Genomic DNA, 20425 nt, shown 5'->3' on the forward strand with positions numbered 1-20425 from the left:
TTATAGTTCTGTGCAAACAAGCCATAGAGCTATGTGTCAGGAACAAGAAACAGATGGAGACTAGATATGCAAGCTATGGGTTGACAATGTTGTGCTTTTGGCTTGGTATGCAGACAGGCAGAAAAAGCAACAGGATGGTCACTGATATCTTGTAATGGAGCATCTGGATCAAAGTTTAACTTCTGGTATTGAATTGTGGATGGTGCCCCCCACTATAACTCATTATTTACAGGTCTGCTATTATCATGGCAGGTTTGTTATAAATGTTTTAATGCAATCTGGTGTGAGCCCAACATGAACCCTATTTGTCTGAAGTAAAACATTGAGTCTTTAACCCCCATAGTCATTTAAAATGTGAACACTTGTCAAACCCAGGGACATTTTGTGGAAGAGCACACATTTTACAAAGCATGCTATAATATATTGAAACAATTGAGCTATGTAATGCATAGTGTAGTTTCAAAAATTACATCCCATCCAGACGTGATAAAATAGCTTGAACTGCACCACTCTCATACTGTTCCACCTTACATGCTCGAATTGAAAGACCAAAAACTCATTTTCAAATAAAGTTTTTTCGCCAATTTCATTTAGAATTGAAACTCAAACATTATGCGTAGGTAAGTTAATAATGTGTGTCCTTGAGTACACATTTTAGGATGGTTCACTGAACACAATGGTTCATTCCTAAGATAATATTCAAACAAGCTCTAGTCTACGTGATTCCTTGATCTAACTGTTAGGACTCAAACTGTCACATTGTTTTAGCAAAGTTTAAGAAAAAAAGGTGCCACTTTACAAGATGTCATGTCAGTGACGAAGTAAGTGGAGGTAAGCTGCTTGGTCCGATCTATGTTATGATTTTATTCACTGGTTCTCCCATTTATAGAGGCCATGTGGAGCAAGTTCATAATTATGTATAGGCCATTGTTTTCTCTGCATGACCTTTTGGAACCCACAGTTTGGAGATGCTGTACAGCATGACAGACTTTATAATATGTAAAAAAAAATGTTTTAATTCTCCCAACTTTCACTTCTCAGTATTATAAAGACACAAACAAGTTCATTGGTTGAACACATTGTAGCAATTCATAATTATTGCTTAGCAATGTCAGCAATACATGCACTTCCTCTGAACTCAGTGACTTATTCGAGTCATTCAGTATATTCTGAAGTCTGCATTCCTGTGTGACTTGCTTCGAATATTGGTTAATACCAACAATGGTTTGCAGTAATTACAATATATCACACACAGTATACTTCATTTCATTGTAGGACAGATTTGCAAAGCAGAAATATATCCATAATTATTGCTATGATTTAAGTGTGGAGACCTATGCGTTGCATTGGTGTGTATGGTATATCCAAATAGGAAATCTAGTTTTCACCTCAAAACTTTAATGTCTTGGCCCTAAATTTAATCTTTATTATTTTACGGCTTGTACATCACAACTTTTGAAGTAAGAATTCAGACGTCTTCAATCAAATGCCGTACAATATACATATATCTGCAACCAACTATCAAGGATATTTTACAGATTTGATATGCCACAGTCCCTGTTGATATCTGTGAGACACACCAACAGCTTTATTCCATGCTAAACTCACAGGCACAAAGTGTCCATCATTGGAGTACACTGTTATGAAACAAACCTACTTCCAGCAAATGGATTTGCATCTCACACCCATAGCTTGGTGACAGACTTTAGATAAGCACATGTAAGTGGTAATAACTTATTTACCGTACACTTTCCTCCCCTACCTATCTATTACAGTCTATAAGATTAGTGGCAAATATATAAATGTAAACAAAAGATTATTACAGGAGGAGGAAATGGATCATTGTCAGTGAGAAAATGACTCTAATCAAGAAGGCTGTTTGATGCAACCTGACCTTGTCTGAAGTATATAAATTGAGATTCTGAAAAGATGAACATAAACACTGATTTGTTTGTTACATTCTAAAATAAAAATGCTCGCTAGCAACGGGCACGGCTGATGCTTGGCGTACCATGAACAAAAGTCATTTTGTGAGTGTGTCGCATTCCTCAGGTTTTCTAAGCTTGTAATGCTGCTTTGGTTCCAAAACCCAAGGTGGTCTTGGCCACTGTATCCATACCTTTGTATGGATCCCAATATCTCCTTGGCGACCACTAGTCCAATCATAGCTGCAAGGGCTACAACCTATATGACTTCCTTGAGAGGATACGAGTGCGGCGCTTATCGCATTGCACTTCTGTCGACCAGTGAATGCACAGGCGTCAGCAAGGCACCGAGTAATGGGCCTCAGCTAAGCATGCACAACTGTCCTTAGGTCTCACCAACCTCTTTTCCTCTTTAAGAGAAGATGTCCTCCTTATCTGACTCAGGTGAGGTAGGTCGGGAGATCTCGAACAGTGGTTTGGGTGAGCCGGCCGCAGCTTTCCTGGCTTTCAGGAGCCGAAGTGCCTCTGCAAGCTGGGCTTCCAAGCTGGACATTCTAGTATTCAGGGCCTTCAGGTCATCTTTCAGCTCCAGCTTGAGTTCCAGGAGGGAAGCCTGGAGTGTCTGTTCTGGGATGGGGTAGAAGGCATGCTTGGCCTCAAGCTGAATAGGACTGCGGTCCTGCGTGGGGGTTCGCAAGTTTTCGCCCATGTTATCCAAACGAAGGTCGCTTTTGGTGATACCGCTGTCGCAGGAGTCCGTCTTCTTGAGGGATGTCTGTGAATCATGTACCTTGGTCCTCTCTGGAAGGATCTCCATGGACTCTGCTTTGGAAACCTTGTTCCAATTGTCCGGCTTAGACATAGAATCCTTGAATCGACCCCAACCTTTGACCTTAGCAGGCTCAGAGTGCCGGATGCCTACAAAGGCAACAGAAGTCGATGCCTGGAGCTTGGCCTTGTCCAAGGTGCCAGACATAGAGGAGGAGGAGGAGACAGACACACTTGGAATAGGTGTTGCTGGGCTTTCTGTTACTGTGACAATGCTGGTGGTCGCTATGACATCCTGATTGAAAGTAGGCTCCACACATACTGATCCTTTCTCCAGGTCATGTTCGGAGGCGTCTGTACTTCCAGCGGCTACACGGGCCTCCTTCTGCTGCCGAAAGCGCTGAAACAGCCGACGCACGGGGTGGTCTGGAGGGAGATTCAATGGAGCTTCGTTTTTTCGCCTTAAGCGTTCTTCTTCCTCCCGTTTCACGTCGCTGATCTTTCGAAACACAATCTGCCAAAGAAAAAGACCCTTCATCAACATACAAAAAGGCCTATATGTTTACATCATAACCACAGATCATAAGTCCAGTTATGTCAGTTTATACTGTCAGTGGATTGACATGAACACGGACTTCAACACATTTGTGTATACTCGAGACATACCTAGAATACAGAATCTCAATAAAATTGCATTATTAAAATGAATAGTGTTACTCCTTTTTCTGGTGGAACAGGTCTGCTAATAGATCATGTATTTCACCTCTCTAGAGGCTGTTAAGATATTTGAAAACCCTCGAGCAAAGCACCACGTCACAATCAAATGCCAAATACCAAAGGATGTGGATGTGTTATTCAGTCTTGAAGAGTTCTGTATCACTTCAATGTTTTGTTTGGATTAAAAGTCCTGCTCCTTTAAATAATGACTAACCAACATCTACACTTTAGCTTTGAATACATTTTTGAATGTATTCAATTCTCACGTTTGGAGTAAATAAAATCCTCTTGAATGCATTTTAAGACATCTGTGAGCTTGATAAAGGTCAACAAAGAGAATATTCTAATAGCTCTGAAGTTCATATCTTGCCTGTGGCTCAACTGTTAATTTCTCATGGGGCTGTTATGCTAACATAGGCTTAGTCAGTTTTATGAACCAAGCACTCAAGTTAGCCATAAAACCCACTGAACGAAATTATTGCTGAGACCACTCTGGTCTTATTGCAGCTGGGATTGTTTTGCTAATATGATTCTTAATTCGACAATCCATCCAAGATGACAATGCTAAAATACATTTTAAATTAAGATGCTGGATTTTTGTAAGTATAACTAATTAACGTACTCTTGGATAAAAAGTACAAATATTACATAAACGTTAATAAAATAGGTAATCAAACTAGACATCAGACTAGGCTAAATAAAAATAAACTGTGTGGTTTTGTTTAGAACAAACAGATATTCAAATAAACATTAATTAGATATAATGAAGTGTCTCTCTTTGTAGATTGTCATTGTGTCAGGAGAAAGACTTTTGGCAACTACAGATCTTTCTGCCTTGCAGCTCTTACATTTTTTATCAAAAGCATAAAATATCTAGCCAGGTTGAAAGCAATGTTCTCTTTTCACTTCCCAAATTCCAGAAAGCCTTTTACTCAGGAATAGCTTCCTCACTTTCCCATGTACACGGCCTTTCACAAGTCAGAATAAATGGTTTAAATTAATCAATAATAATAGACAATTTGGGGCATGAAAACTGTTCTGTTTTTATTCTGCATATCAAATGCACTTCTGAAAGCATACTTCAGGAAACCACATACAGCTCTGAATAGTTTAAATTACAATTTTACTTTAACTGAACCCTTCACTACAGCTGCAACTAACTTGAACTACAACAATGTCCAAATGCAACAGCACACTTTTATATTTGCTTCAAATTTGCCTTTAAATCTGATCAATTAATATATTATATATTTCTTGCTACTATTACCGAGATTTACACGAAATATGTTTTACAACTACCAGCCAACCATGCATGATGTTAGCGACATTTTACACTATTTGGGATTTGTATTTTATTTGTAAATATTGTATTTATAAAATATCCCAACATATGCTGTTGGAGGAGACATAAAGCCAAATTTGGCAGTCCTGTCGGCTGTGGACCAAGGTGTTGTTCAGCACCACAAGGTGCACTTGAGCCAAATAGACTAGGTCGAAAGGGTTACACACAAAGGGCCAACTCTGGTGAAGGATCCACATGGCAAAAGGTCACCTTCTGTATCATGGGGAGGGGCGCAAAACATGTCAATAAGGCCAAGACTGCAGTGCAGCTTGTCCTGAGTTTGAACAGCCTGGAAACAAGTGAAATCCACAGTAGGAAAGTTACATTGTTTTAATGTCTAGTTTTCCATATCAAGCTTATTCACTTCTATATTGTACACATTCCTTCAGTCCCCGAAAAGTGAATGTTTATGAGATATTTGTCTATGAACTTTGTTTTTACAACTAGAAACATTTCCATTTCAATCTATCTATATCCAGTTTTTACCATTCTATATCCAGTTAAACATGACCCCTATCAGGTATTTTCTCATTAGTTCATTGTACACATTAACCTAGCACATAGTCCTCTGTCAATGTCTGGTATTGTGCCTAGACACAGGAAATGGTCTGGTAAAACAAGACATTTTTCTTACACATCCGTACAGTTCTAGGTAAGATTGATGCTATTGAGAGGGAGGCAGGCTGTCTACATTAATCATTTGAGTTTAGTTTAGCCCTATAAATATGCCCTCAGCTATTAAACACACTGCAGATGCAAGAGAAGGAAACTGTCACTACAACTTCAGTCAGCACGCACTGCTTTCCCCTGTCCACTCCGGCCACCCATCCCCCCTACTCTCTCAACATTCACTCTTTCGTCTTTTAGTGTACTCCATCCTTTCTGCCTCTTTAAGATGTGGTGGTTGGAATTATATAAGATGTGTCTTTGACGTTGTAAATAAACTATGCTGTCTCCCAGAGTACAAGGCATGTGTTTTACTTGAGGTTTCACTTCATTTGCTTGATTAGGTTCATTATTTTCAGGGAGGTGTATAATGTCTTGTGAAGATGAGGAAATGGTGTTGTTATTTATTTAGCTTCTTGGTTGCAGAGTTGCTGCCCGTAAGGGCGGGAAGAGAGCATAACGGCAGCTCAGCAGGTTTCTTCTCAGCAGTGGGTGTGCTGACACTGCAGGAACGGACAGAGGGAGATCAGATTGGGGCTTTGGGGGGTTTACATTAGCCTGTCAGGGCAGTGATTCAACTGTAGGTTTTATTGCACATGCAAACAGAATGTGGAACTGTACTTTCCAACCTTTTAAGTGTGTTAGTCAAATCAAATCAACATTTATTTGTATAGCCCTTTTTACAAACAATGTCACAGAGGGATTCACATACGCACATAGAACTTCCCCATAACCAACCTAAACCCTCAAGGAAGGCAAGGAAAACTCCCAGAAAAACTCACAAGAGGAGAAAAAATTGAATAAACCTTTGCTATTCAGTGAGGGATCCCCTCCTCCAGAGACGGTTGGTGAAAGAGAGTTAGTCGGGGCTAATGGCACAGTACAGTTCATGAGTACCGTGTACCCGGTAATATTATTTGAGAATGCTTTTAACCATAAAATGTTGTATTTTTTTAAAATAAAAGTATTTTTATGTTGGTAAAGTATATTGCTGATTTATGAGACACAAACATTGATTTGCAGTTGAAAGTCCTTTGGTGCGGTGTTAATGAATAATTAAACCCAAAAATTACACAAAAAATGATGCATTGTCAGATCGATAATACTGTAAATCAATGTCCCATCCATTTTATAGCTAAACTTCTTATCTAATTGGGGCACATGTTTGTTGTTTGCACATGTTCTACTGTCTCTTCCACCTCTCACTTGAATGACTAGGTGAATTATTCATTTAATTAGCCCATATGTCCCTGCCATCACAGAAGCAGTTTGTCTTACACTAAGCCTTTCAAATTATACAAACGCCATAGATGAGATTAAACTCTGGAGCTATTTGGGGTTTACGTCTATCTTATGGTCTCAGAGCAGTAACCAGAAACCCCACAGATGTTAAATCAGTTCCACATCTTTACTTCCTCAGCTTTGCACTGAAACCAAATTGCCAATATAATGAAACTGTCTAGATCACTTCTAGACTGTCTACTGCCTTAGAAATGTCCACTACCCTGCTCAGAACAAAGGGAAACCCTTGCTCATGTTTTTTTCGTTCCTGGAGGAACCATAGATTATATTTCGAGAAACAGTAGCTATTCTAGCCCCAGTCTTTTTAAACCTAGACATGGATGCGACATTCAAGAAATCAAGATGGCTGCGTTGAACCAATTCTTTTTTCCTTGAATTTGTTCGGAGGACTCAAGGGTTTAGCGTTAAAGCACTGAAGCATTGCTTTGTTTACATATTTTCTCTTATGGTTTTCACTCTTGAGAATAGTTACGAGATTGCTTACCAGATGTTAACTTCTGTTATATTTTTTGTCATGCCAAGATACAGTAGATAGATGGATGGATGGAGATAAATAGATAGATGTACACTTCACAGAAAGGTTACATTAACTACCATGTAACTACATGTCAATTCCTATTGTAACAACATTGCAGTTACATAGGAACTACTTTTTTGCAGTTTTTGTGCACATTAGGCGCACACCCGTTACCTTCAGGATTTATTATCAATCCTAATTCAAGTACTAAAGTTTATGACGGCCTAAAGGGGTGGGAGTATTACAACTTAATTTTGTGTTTTCAGTGATTATTCATGGTTACACTGAATTGTCTTGACAAGATGATGAAAGGTGTGTGCGTGTGCCTAGGGATCCAGACACTGTAATTGTAGGTGTTTCACTCTACAATTATCATCAGTAAGATCAAATACACAGGTAACTAATTCCTCAGGAATTTCTCACCTCAGAGAGAGTGTGGGGCTGGCTTGGTCAAAGCATTAGGTAAACAAATAAATCCCTGGTAAAATGTTGCATCATCAAATGCTATTTTATTTAATTAAGTCAGTTGAGACAAGAGACCTTGAAAGATCTAATATCAGCCATCTTTTTTCAAAATTATATTGTAAATTATTTCACTGGTCAGTGTTACACAGATGCTTGGCCACGTGTTGCTAAAACTGGAATCAGCTTTTTTTTATGTGACTCCTACGATCAAGGTATGTACACTGTATATAAGAGGTTGTTTGGGACATTTCTTGTGAATTAAGTACTGGGACCCTGGATATTGGGGAATTCCTAGTTGCAAATGCACTGCACTTAAACATTGTTTTTACTTGACATGCATTTAAGAATGAAAGTGCATATTTTGTGTGTCTAGTTTGGCTAATGTGAGATCTATTACAAACTAAATATTGCCAAAGATACAGTCGAATCAATGGTCTATGTTATTGGGCTGGCTATGGTCTTCAAAATATGTTGGGATACATTAAATCTAGTTAGACCTTGTTAGATGATGTGACTAACCCAACTTGATGATTAAAACTATGACCTTAGACCTCTAAAGATCTCCAAGTCAAGGGCATATTTAGGACCTGCTGCCTCCCTGGTTCTAATTACGGAGACATAGTACTTTGGGGGCTGAGAGTACATTGATTACCTCTCCCCAGAGGAAATCCCCCTAGCATTTCATGTCTGTATAAGGTATCTTATCTATATTAAATGTATGAATCATTTAACGAAACAATTCTCAGTGTTGTTCTGGGTTTCCAGTATGTCCTAAACCAGTTAACAGTGAGTAACATTTTAGCCTTGACTCAGTACACCTCCTGTTTTTAGAACTCACATCGTTAATATGCTGTGGTAAATTCAGAGGGACCTTCATTTTTTAGATACTGTATCTATATATATATATATTACATATAATAACAATTGACAAGCCGTTTTCAGAGGCTGCTTGGAATACATATATTAGATTACAGTTTACACACCTCTCTCTCTCTCTCTCTCTCTCTCTCTCTCTCTCTCTCTCTCTCTCTCTCTCTCTCTCTCTCTCTCTCTCTCTCTCTCTCTCTCTCTCTCTCTCTCTCTCTCTCTCTCTCTCTCTCTCTCTCTCTCTCTCTCTCTCTCTCTCTCTCTTCTCTCTCTCTCCTTTACTCAAGTTACCTCAAACCAGTCATTTGATATTCAAGGCAGCATTATTGATCGTATTGCCAGAGGCAGCCCTCCAAGAGCTCATTGACAGCAAGTACTTTACAGCAACGAGCACACTTTCCCACTGAGTACAGACACAGCATCAGTTTTCAGGTAAGTGTAAAAGTTGAGCTCATAATAACATCAGTTTTCACATCACACCCACATAATATGCCAAAAAGATCAGCTAGACACAATTCTAAATGACATTCAGCACTTAAAATGTCAACATTGGTGAAAGTGCTTCACGATTTCCCCGTACAGCTCTATTCAGCTCTTATGTTTGGAATACAGGTATGGTTTTGCTAAAACTGACTGATGTATTTCTATTTATTTAGTCATATTAAAAGAGGAATTGTCAGCCTATTATTCTTCTGTGTCTTAATTCAACAATTGGCAGGACAGGGAAATGGACACAGTGGGACTGTGTGCAGCACTCATTTACATTCAAGCCTTTCATCAATATTCCTCAATTGCTAGCACACTCACTAGTAATCCTGAACAGCATCCGTAGATGTGCCCTTTATTTCATTTCCCCCACAGAGGCTCAGCTGTGTGATCCATGACCACATGTTTTTCCGCAGACACGAGCACACTATTCTTTATGTTGGCAGTCTTTATTGTATTTCATTCGTGAGCATCCCTCAATTTGAACCTAATGACAGCAATTAGTGTTCAACACAGCCCTCCACCTGATCCACTGCCATTCTCAGAGAAGCATTAAAATAATGTTTCATCAGAAGACCTCATGTTTGGAAAAGCTTGTGTTTAAACATTTCTGAAACGGATTGCAATGTTTTACACGTACAAAGTATCTCAGGACTATAGTAAAACAGTACTAAGCAGCACATAATCAAATATATATTTGAATATCACTGTTATTTTAACGGATCCTTTAAGTGGGTTTTTTAGACATGAGTGAAAACAGAGCATTGATGAAGCCAGGGTTACATATCGGAGAGACATGAAAACCGTAAATTAGATGAGAAAAATGTTTCTCTGTGAGGCAGGGAGGACGGAAATATTCAGCGAGAGAGAAGATGCAACTCAAAAATAATACTCACTCTCTTTCGCAAGTTGTAGGTAAGCAGCAGATTCCGAGAAAAATGGTTCGAGAAGGCGGTGTAGAACTCCAGAACCTTTTGCAAAGCATCTCTTTTGATGACGTGGAGGTCACAGTAGGTCAATGCACGCACGTTGGCACAAGCTTGAGCAAGTGTCACTTCCTTCCAGAACACATCTCCAAAAACATCTCCCTTGCCTGTAGGAGTAGAAAAAAGAAGAAAAAAAATCATAAAATAAGTTGCTTGTATGACCTAACACCAAGGGGTTATTCTCTAACACAAGCCCATTGGACAAGTAGTTCCATAATTCAGTGGAATATATACAAAGTCAATTTCTCAAAGAACAGACCACCCACTAAAATAAATGTCAAAGATTTATTGAAGACATGAATGAGAGATGGAGATGGAGAGAGAAGGTAAAAGTGTTTGGGGTGCAGAAATGTCTGTCGCTGGCAAATCATGCCAGCGACAGACAAAGCACCTTATATACTTTCAAACTCCCCTAAAGTTTTGCATCTACATTTGTAAGCCAAGCCCAACTGACTGGACAATGAATCCCTTGTAACGTCCGAGACTGGATATTCAGAATACATGGAGGAGAAAATGTCTTCATGTCAGAAGACACACCTTTAAAAAGACACACTTTGAGAGACAGTGGGAGAGGGCACTCAATCGTAGCACAGGAACATCTGGTTTCTGAGCATTGAATATTGCAGCACTCAGACCTGTTCAGCCAAAGTCTTGTACAGAAAGTTCAAGGAGAAGAACCAGACTCCTCTGGATAGGAAGCTGATGGCAGATGAACCGTCTGGTCAGGTGAAATATACACAAGTGGCTTCAGAGAGCAGGAAAGTGGAGGCTTGTTGATGGAATTGGTAAATGTTGGATTTAAAAGACAAGATACTATATACTCATCTTAAAGATGTCCTGTGTTTCCAGGATAGATCTAGTAGGTTAACTGACTGGGATAATTAAGCAGGGATAGAAATGGGAGCAGGAACTACATGACAGACAATTACTTCATTTGGCAAAAATGTGGAAACAAATGTAAAACAAAAGTTATTCCAAATATCTTAGAATTGAGCTACTAGAATCTTCTAGGAGTGACTGTAGTCTGAAAACACTCAAATGATTCATAATCTGCTCCCATGGTTGCCGATCCAACCGACATATGACTGTCAGAAACAGCACAGCTCCCAGACATGTTGCATTTGATCAACTCCTTGGAACAAACAAACACAACCTCCAACTGGCACGAACATTCTGACATCCAATGCTTTGTGCACAGTACACTGCCCTGGTTCATTGTGTTGTGAAATGCTAAATCAGCCCTTTATCCATGTATCATAAACATACAAGCACAAAAAATATCAAGGCCTTTTTGGTTAAGAAATGTGAAACTGTACCATACAGCTCTTACTCATTCACTCCTCTGGGACATACATACGGTAAAAGGTTATGTGTGGAAATCGAATATCTCAAACTACAATACAGTAGAATGGCTCAATTAGGTGAGTGCTACAGTACAGTGCATGTGGTGAATTGTATGCTTGCTTAGTTTGAACAGACACAATAGAACTAGTAAAATAAAATTGTGCTTGCATATTCCTAATCCTAAATGTAAATTTGGAAAAAGAGGATTCAAAGCTACAATATTACCAGCATATGGAAGGTGACAAGCTGGTAATAGCTGTGACAACCACCCCCAAAACACGAAAAAGATGAAGAAAAAAAATTACAAGACATTCACAGGCAGAGGGCCATCCACTCAGTTGGTTCAATTACCTAATAAAAAATTCAGAGTATCTTAATAATTCATGTGCAAACTATTTTGTTTGGGAAGCGCCTTTGGGCGTTATACCAGTGGACATATGTTAAGTGAAATGTCATCAACACAAAATTATGTCACTGCCAGACAGTATGTCACTGCCACTGTGCTAAGCATTAGAAATAACATTATTCAAGTGGGTTAGACAGGGCAATGGTCAGTGACATGGCACATGTTAGCATTTTGGTTGCTGCTACCGTACCATTAGGTTGATAAGAACTTGATTTATGGTTGTAGTTTATCACCTGGGGCCGCATTATCATAGACTATCCAGCGAAAACTATATCAATCATTCCAAAGAGGAAGCTCTAATAGTAGGTAAGGGACAGGACCTGACACAGAACCATGGCTGTGCTACTTGCGGCTATGTAATAATAGTATTGCTCCCTCAGAGACCATTTTGTTTGGGTGATATAACACCAGTTCTCCTGTGCCTCAGCTACACACCCATTGCAATTTGTGAGTTAAGATGTTGATATTTGCTCCCAGTCAGGATGCCACACTCCAGAGGCGTTTCTAGACATAAAACTCTACTGGGGCACAGGCCCCTATATATTTTTCGCATTCATTTGAGCACAAATACTGTTTTTTTAAGTTTCATGAAATATTGTTTTTATGTTTTAGTCAAAATAAGATGATTGGTAGGCCTATCATTTAGAAACTATCTTTAGTTTTATAATGTTTTCTTAGCCTACCTCAATTCTAACTTGTGTGCCGAGTCTGACACCTGGACTTCTGTGTGCTGCTGTGGCTATTTGGCAAGCTCAGAAGTGTGCGCTGACATGGAATTCTGCGTGCATCGGTTTGTGTTTTCCGTTAAACAGTTTTACAAGCTTTGATTGGGATACTGCGTTAATTTTTTCTGGGATTTTAATCTAAATTAATGCACTGACTAATAAAGTAAATTGTTAAAACTCAAACTTTAGATTTTACTGGGGCACAGCAGATTTATACTGGGGCACGTGCCCTTGTAAAAAGGGTCTAATGACAGCCCTGCCACACTTGTATCTTGGATGTCGTCATCTCCAAGTCTGGCGATAGCACATTGATCGACACAAAGGTGCAAGAAAAACGTTCCATCATGTTTGAACAGTGCAACACTCAAAGGCCGTTAACTCACCCAGAATTGCCACCACCTCATCATCCTGAATGACCTCCAAGGACCCAGACACGACAAAGCAAAGGCTGTCCACGCTTTCGCCTGCATGGTAGATGAGGTCCCCTGGGGCACAGTGGATAGTCTGGAACTCCATTGCCAGGGCTCGGAGGCATCCATCACTGGCCAATCGGAAAGCTGGGTGCTCTTTGAATACTTTCCGGTTGAGATGTACACAGATATCTGCCCTCATGTCCTTGGGACATATCTGCAACACCTGAAGAGGGGAGGGTGGGTGGGGAGAAATAAAGGAAATAAAGTGAGAGAAGTTGTCCCTGACACTGCTATACAATAAAACTATTCCCCTGGAGGCAAATCCTACATACATTAACACAAGTATTTCAAAGCATAGGACAAAAGTCAATGGTGTGAACTTGTGCGCTCAGACCATGCCTAATTGAAATGGGCAACAGCAACAGAAATGTTCTTAAAACGTGGGTAGTGGACTTCCTGTCATCGTCATGTGATGACATTAAGTAACCAAAATAATACCCTGTAAGACAAAGCACACACAATTGACAATTCTTTAGAGTTTTATGTTGTATGTATGTACAACATGTCACTTCAAAAAGAGAACATTTGAAATATTCTTGGTGTATTGGATGGGTGGACTGGTTGCGGGACAAAGGGTTTTGGGCTGGCCTAATAATAGTCAAATACACGCTCTTATACTTGAAAATATTTAAATAATATGAACATTTTATGCAAAGTGTTTAGGTTTATGTGGATTGTTCATGCTGCTTTGTATATTTAGCCAAAAGACTTCTGATACTAACAAGTAGTGCAAAGCAAATAAATCTCACTCACTCCAACAAAGAAGAATAAAAAAGATGTCAATAAAATAATCATGCTTGTATCAATATTGTAGACCAGGACACCTACATAAAGCTTCATAAGCCAATCAATAGGATGAAACCCTGTGCTTTGCACTCTTTGTGTAAATATCAAAGGTCATCAAGCTGCTTTTGGCCACATCAAACTGCTGACTCAACTTTTTACTTACAAAAATGCACCCCCTCTATTCATAAACCTACACCACAATGAATCCCACATAATAACCACTATGTACCAAAAAAGACCTGGGCAAAGAGTAAACGATGTCATTACATTTACATTTACATTTAGTCATTTAGCAGACGCTCTTATCCAGAGCGACTTACAGTAAGTACAGGGACATTCCCCCGAGGCAAGTAGGGTGAAGTGCCTTGCCCAAGGACACAACGTCAGTTGGCATGACCGGGAATCGAACTGGAAACCTTCGGATTACTAGCCCGACTCCCTCACCCAACTGACTCCCTACTCCCGACTCCCAACTGACTCAGGTTGTTTGTGCACTTCTGGGACAATACCATGTGCTGCATGATGTCAGTCTTTTTGAATCAACTTAAGTTTTGCTCAGGTCTGCTACCTAATACCACGTTAACACAAACCAAGTGTGCAAGCTCTAGCATGCAGTAAAAGCCAACATGGGAACAGCATGCAAGGTAATGAATATCTGGCTTACAGTTTGAGATACCTTTTCAGTATCTATGCCCCGAGACATGGACCAGGTGGATGCAATGTAGTCCATAACTCTTTCACTCAGTCCCTTAGGCACTTGGTAGAGCTTGAGGAAATCCCGGACACTGTTCAGCATCTCGTGGTAGCGATTTGTGTTGGCATACATCTGCTGGAAGATTGTTGTCACATTTCCAAAGATAGTGGCATACAGCAGGGCTGGGGAAGATAAGGATGATATGACATGACTGAGAAGGTGGGTTAAGCAAAGATAGGAATTGAATGAAATGGTTATCATTTTATTATACTAAAAGTAAAAATGACAAGGATTATCACGTATTAGTAATCACTATATGTCAATTGTTTTATTTAATATTAAAGGAGTAGTGCACTCTTTAACTACAGTGTTGAAAGCATTTAGGGGGAAATGTCTTCAAAACATAATTGAATCCTAATTTCACAGTATGCCAATTGTTTTTTTTTAAGTAACCTTTTTTGAGAACTCAACTGTCCAGTAGTCAGACAAAAATATTGTTACCATATGCCAGACTTCAGTTGTCATTGAAATGCTACAGTGACAGTGTCACTGTAGGTCAGCAGTAGAACAATACAGGCATCCATAACAATAATAACAAAGACAATGTGACAAACAGTTTGTATTCTAAGAATCAGAATCAAAAAGGGTTTTATTCGCCATGAAATACATTCAACATATAGGATGCATAAATCTTAAATAAGTGGTGTACAAGTCTAACTATACTAAAGGTACAAAGTCTAACTAATACTAAGGGGCTAAAGTATGTCAAAATGTAGAATAAAATAAAATATAAAATAGCTATAATATACAATATAAAAATACAGAAATACAAATAGGACAGGGTGTCATTGTGCAGATAAAGTGTTAAAGTCAGTGTGAGCCCTTGGCCTTGTTGAAGAGGCCAGCGACGGATGGGAAGAAACTGTTTTTGTGGCGTGAGGTTTTGGACCTAATGGACCGCAGCCTTCTGCCGGAGGGGAGTGGCTGAAACAGAGTGTGTCCAGGGTGGGAGGAGTTGGCCACAATCTTCCTCGCTCGCCTCAGGGTCCTCGAGGTGTGCAGGTCCCCGAGGGTTCACCTTCTCAGCAGTGCGGATGATACGCTGCAGTCTGCTCTTGTCCTTGGCAGTGGCAGCAGTGTACCAGATGGTGATGGAGGAGGTGAGGATGGACTCAATGATGGCTATGTAGAAGTGCACCATCATTGTCTTTGGCAAGTTTAATTTCTTCAGCTGCCGTAGGAAGTACATCCTCTGTTGTGCTTTCTTGGTGAGGGAGATGTTATTCAGTTCCCACTTGAGGTCCTGGGAGAGGATAGTGCCCAGGAAGCGGATGAACACACCGTGTTGACGGGGGAGTCGCACAGGGTTATGGAGGTGAGTGGGGCTGTAGTCCACAACTATCTCCACTGTCTTAAGAACATTGAGCTCTAAGTTGTTCTGGCTACACCAGGGGCCTCATGTATAAACGTTGCGTATGTACAAAAAGCTTGCGTACGCTGGTTTTCACGCACACTTTGTGATATATAAAGATTTACTTGACGTAAGAATGTGCGGGCCGTCACAGAAAGTTTTGAGCAGACGCGAGAATGTGCGGACCGTCCGCAAAGTCTTGTCTGGCTCTGTAAAATGGCGAATTCTAACTGAAAAGTGCCGAAACTCACCAAACATTACAAAATAAAGTTTCCACTACAGTTACTGTCATACTTCTATGACGTTGACTATTCCAAAAACATAAAAAATAAAGTTTGATGGATGATCACATCAAAATGCCAAAACGGGAAATGATATATAGGCTACTGTTTAATCCGCCATCACAACGACAAAATCACTCAGGATATGCATGTCGCGCTAACCCTATGGCTGCCATGCTGTTACCATGGGCCACCACTCGTTTCTTACTTTCAAGTTTTACATCGGACCATTTTTTTTCTTAATTTCTGCCGCCATGGTCCGGTTCTCAGAACCCACAGCATTTACGGCCCTAAAATAATAATAATGATTTTATTTGTAATGCACTTTACATTTAGCTAAATCTCAAGGTGCTACAGGTTAAAAACAAGAAAGGTCGCAAATGGTGACAGTTTTCCACTCTGCCGAGTTTCTTTTTTCGCTAATACCTGATGACAGCCCGCCAAACAGGACACATTTTCTCGCCTCCACCTCTGTTGTCAGAACCTCGATCTCACAGTCTGTGAAAGTTTTCTTTTTTGCGTGTTTAGCCATTTTACCGTATTTCTTCGAATAAAGGCCGAAGCGTTTATTAAATAACGTTCATTTTTGTGGCGGCGTTTATTCGAGGGCGGCGTTTATTTGAAGAAATACGGTCATTCAGACAAAGAAATGACCTCAGGAGCGCATTTATGGGCCATCTGCATATTCATTTATGGGAGGAGGCAAGGAGGGGTCAGTGGCTCGTTCATGTGCGGTCATTCTCATGTTGATTGCGATTTATAAAGGAAAGGTGCGCAGGACCTGGCGTACGACCAGTTTTATACATGTGAATATTTCTGTGCGTAGGTACTTTTCGAGTTTTGGCCGTACGCCATCTTCTGGTATGAAAGCTGTGCAATCTTTTATACATGAGGCCCCAGGTCACCAGGTTGTCAGCTTCCCACCTATAGTCAGACTCATCCCCACCAGAGATGAGCCCAATGAGCCCAATCCGCAAACTTCAAGAGTTTGACGGACGGATGACTGGAGGTGTAGCTGTTGGTGTACAGGTTGAAGAGCAGAGGGGAAAGAACACAGCCCTGAGGAGATCCGGTGCTGATGGACTGGGAGTCAGAGACTTGTGTTCCCAGCTTGACGCACTGCTTCCTCTCAGACAGGGAGTCTGTGATACACCTGCAGGTGGAGTCGGGCACGTTCAGCTGGGAGAGCTTGTCCTGAAGCAGGGTGGGGATGATGGTGAGAGGGATGAGAGGGTCTGTGATGGATTTGAGGTGTGCCAGCACCAGGCGCTCAAAATACTTCATTACCACAGAGGTCAGGGCTACGGGTCTGTAGTCATTAAGTCCTGTTGGCTTTGACTAAGGCTATAAACAAGTTTGGGGTAGTCAAGAGACAAAGCTTGGAAAAGAATACTTTCAGATTTAGTTAGGAAAGTAGACAGAAATATGACAGAAACAAAGAGCTTCTCTGACAGCAGATGTCCATCAGTGTCAAACACACTTTGCCGTGTGCAAGCGTTTAGGCCACAGCGTGGATATTCCGGATGTCCCCCCTCTGGGAGTTTCATTTCCTCCTTCAGAATTTTGCAGTCAGCAGAATCGTAAAGGTCCTGGGTACCTCGAAGAAACTATGAGCATCTACTAACAAATCATAGGCTCCTGACCATTCCTGATGTTGCTCTCTTTAACGACAATAATAAATGAAACAACAATAGGTTTCCTCCTGATGGAGGAAGAAGAAATGTTTATAAACTGTAGTGCCAAATGCTGAAGTTGAAAGTGCCTTGCAAGAAATCATCCATTAAGATACAAAAGACCTTGAGGAAAGCAATCATTCTTTCCACTGCTGCAGTATGTGACATGATGTCCCATCAATGGTAGGAACATACATAATGATGCTATGCATTTAAATCACGTTACAGGCGTCAACCTCAATTTGAATGTCTCACTGGAATGCTGAAATGGAAAATCTTTAATAGCCTACTGCCCCAGAGATAACAATGGACAGTAACTATGTTTGAACTAAATTGTTGCATAGTGCTATTTAGATGCTCCTACTGATTTAATCCTTTTGCCAATTTTGAGTTCATGTTTTATCAATTCCATCATGGGAAAGAAAGGCTCTGTCAATGATCGATGACAGCCAACATCACTCACTTCTAGCATAATTTTCGTATCAAGCTATATATGTACATAGAAAACCAGAACCACTGGATTGGACCTGCTTCTGTGCACATTTGAAATCACTGTTTATAGATGATGCACTTGATCTTATAATTTATTACATGAAAAGATCTATTAGGTCAATGGCTATTTCGATGGAAACTAATAGAGTTTGGATTGTAAAGATTGGTAGCTATCCATGCACACACAAACTAAGTCATTGGGTTAAATGATAGTCTAACAGTATGAAGCAATGTGCCAACCATGCATAAGTGGATGTGGCCATTGACCCCTTATTCACTAGAATAACAGCATGAGAAAGGACCTGCCTAAGCCACAATAGGAGTCATTTTTCAAAGCAGACCAGCAATATAAACTACGTCGAGCCCAGATCAAATGCGTGGGCAAAGAACAGATTTGGTTCTCAAGCTGAGTGGCTCCAACAGCCAAAGAGACTAAAATAGCAGGTACTGCTATTTTAGTCCCTACTGCTGATTCAACACTGTACTGTTATGTACAAGACTTCAAAGTACATCCATGGCATTATGAGCCACCAAGAAAGATGAACAGGCCTCCAAACAAATATTCGGAAACTACGCCTGAAGACAGTACATCAAAATATGTTTTTCTTTTCTTTGTTTGAATGTGTCGGGCATATGATAATGCACACAGAGGGTGTAATGGCAATAATGAGTATACATACTGTAGATAATCATTTTCAGTTAATAGCAATTAAAATAGGACTTTTATACTGCAATAAGCTAGATCAATAATTTATTTTACAGCCCTTGTATTTCCAATCGGAAAAAATATGTTTGATTCTTGTTTTACTTATTTGCAACATAGTCCCAGAGTAATGAGGAAATTGTGTATTTTTCAACTTCGTTAGATAAAGATGTTCTTGCATGAGTTTATCCTGCATGCCGTTTGAAGCCGACAGTATGTGACAGAATATTAAATCATCACGTTGACACTGTCTGTGATTGAAGGTGAAGATCAGACGACACAAAGGTCCATTTGACTGCAGTCATTCACACAAGTTGTGCGCTCTCACTCACTCTCACTCTAACTTCTCAGTAAACAACTCTGTGGTTTTAATCTACTTGGCACGCAACATCTCCAGTGTCTCTTCCACACACAGACAAACAGACAGATAAACAGACAAGCAGGCAGAGAGACACAGTTTTTCCACCAATCACATCTTTCTTTAAGGTGCTTGTGACTTGACTTGGAAGCATGCCACGGTGCTAGCTCACGGTGGTTGGACTGGAAGGCAACACCTGGAGTGTGTATGGATCAAAGGCATCTGGTGCCTGCTCTGTGCTGTGTATGCAGTGGTCTGTTGGCGCTGAGGTCCTAATTAGCCCTGCTGGAAGGGACTGAGAGGGAACAAGCCTCCCTCATCTTTTAATCATACTTAGATGAAGGTAGTAAACCTGTGTGTTTGTTTGTATGTGAATATGTGTGTGTGTGCGTTTGTTTGTGTGTGCGCACATGCATTCATGTGTGAGCTTATTGTGCATTTTGCCGGAAAGAGAAGTGTATATAGAGAAATCAATGTTGTGAATTTAATAATCCAATATTTATTCCCCTGAAACATTGTACAAGCATGTACAGTACATGGAACTATGAACAGTCATTCCAGGAGGACTCTTCATTATGCGCCTCCAGAGTGAATTAAATATGAATAGAATAGATATAGAAAGATTTCATGATGCAAACTGTATGTGTGATTGTGTATTGGAACAGAGTGGTGTGTGTGTGTGCTTGCTTGCATGCAGGTGTGTGTCTGGGATATCAGAAATGTACCCATCTGATTCTCAAAGCACACTCTGAGTGAACTAAACCCTATTTCCCCTGCTATACTAGTGACATTCTTGGATTTTGATCTTTGCAATAATGTTTTAACAAAGAATATTCAACCGCCTAAATGTATATATATTTCAACCAAACCGTTTGCTGAACATTAAGCTTAAATTAATATTCTAATTATTGTGTATGCTTGAAGTGGTGGTATGGTTTGGATACAACTTTATAGTTAGGTTTTGGTTGATGATTAATCTTACATCTTTCAAATCCCCCCTGACAGTAGGTGTTCACTAGTTGGAACACTGTAATTTAT

The 20425-nt window shown here is 40.1% G+C and overlaps 1 protein-coding gene across 1 annotated transcript in view; it reads right to left on the bottom strand.

The window, feature by feature from the left end:
• Window positions 1–2337: 2337 nt before the first annotated feature.
• Window positions 2338–20425, bottom strand: part of kcnh1a (potassium voltage-gated channel, subfamily H (eag-related), member 1a) — a 30451-nt gene continuing 12363 nt past the window's right edge. Inside the window, exons 9-12 of the mRNA XM_067236133.1 lie at window positions 14452–14651; window positions 12900–13152; window positions 9952–10148; window positions 2338–3207 (exon numbers count right to left, since the gene is read on the bottom strand). Coding sequence (XP_067092234.1) covers window positions 2338–3207; window positions 9952–10148; window positions 12900–13152; window positions 14452–14651 — 1520 coding nt within the window. The remainder of the gene's footprint in view (window positions 3208–9951; window positions 10149–12899; window positions 13153–14451; window positions 14652–20425) is intronic.

Source organism: Osmerus mordax, chromosome 5 (assembly GCF_038355195.1).
Source record: "Osmerus mordax isolate fOsmMor3 chromosome 5, fOsmMor3.pri, whole genome shotgun sequence".
Lineage (NCBI taxonomy): Eukaryota > Metazoa > Chordata > Actinopteri > Osmeriformes > Osmeridae > Osmerus > Osmerus mordax.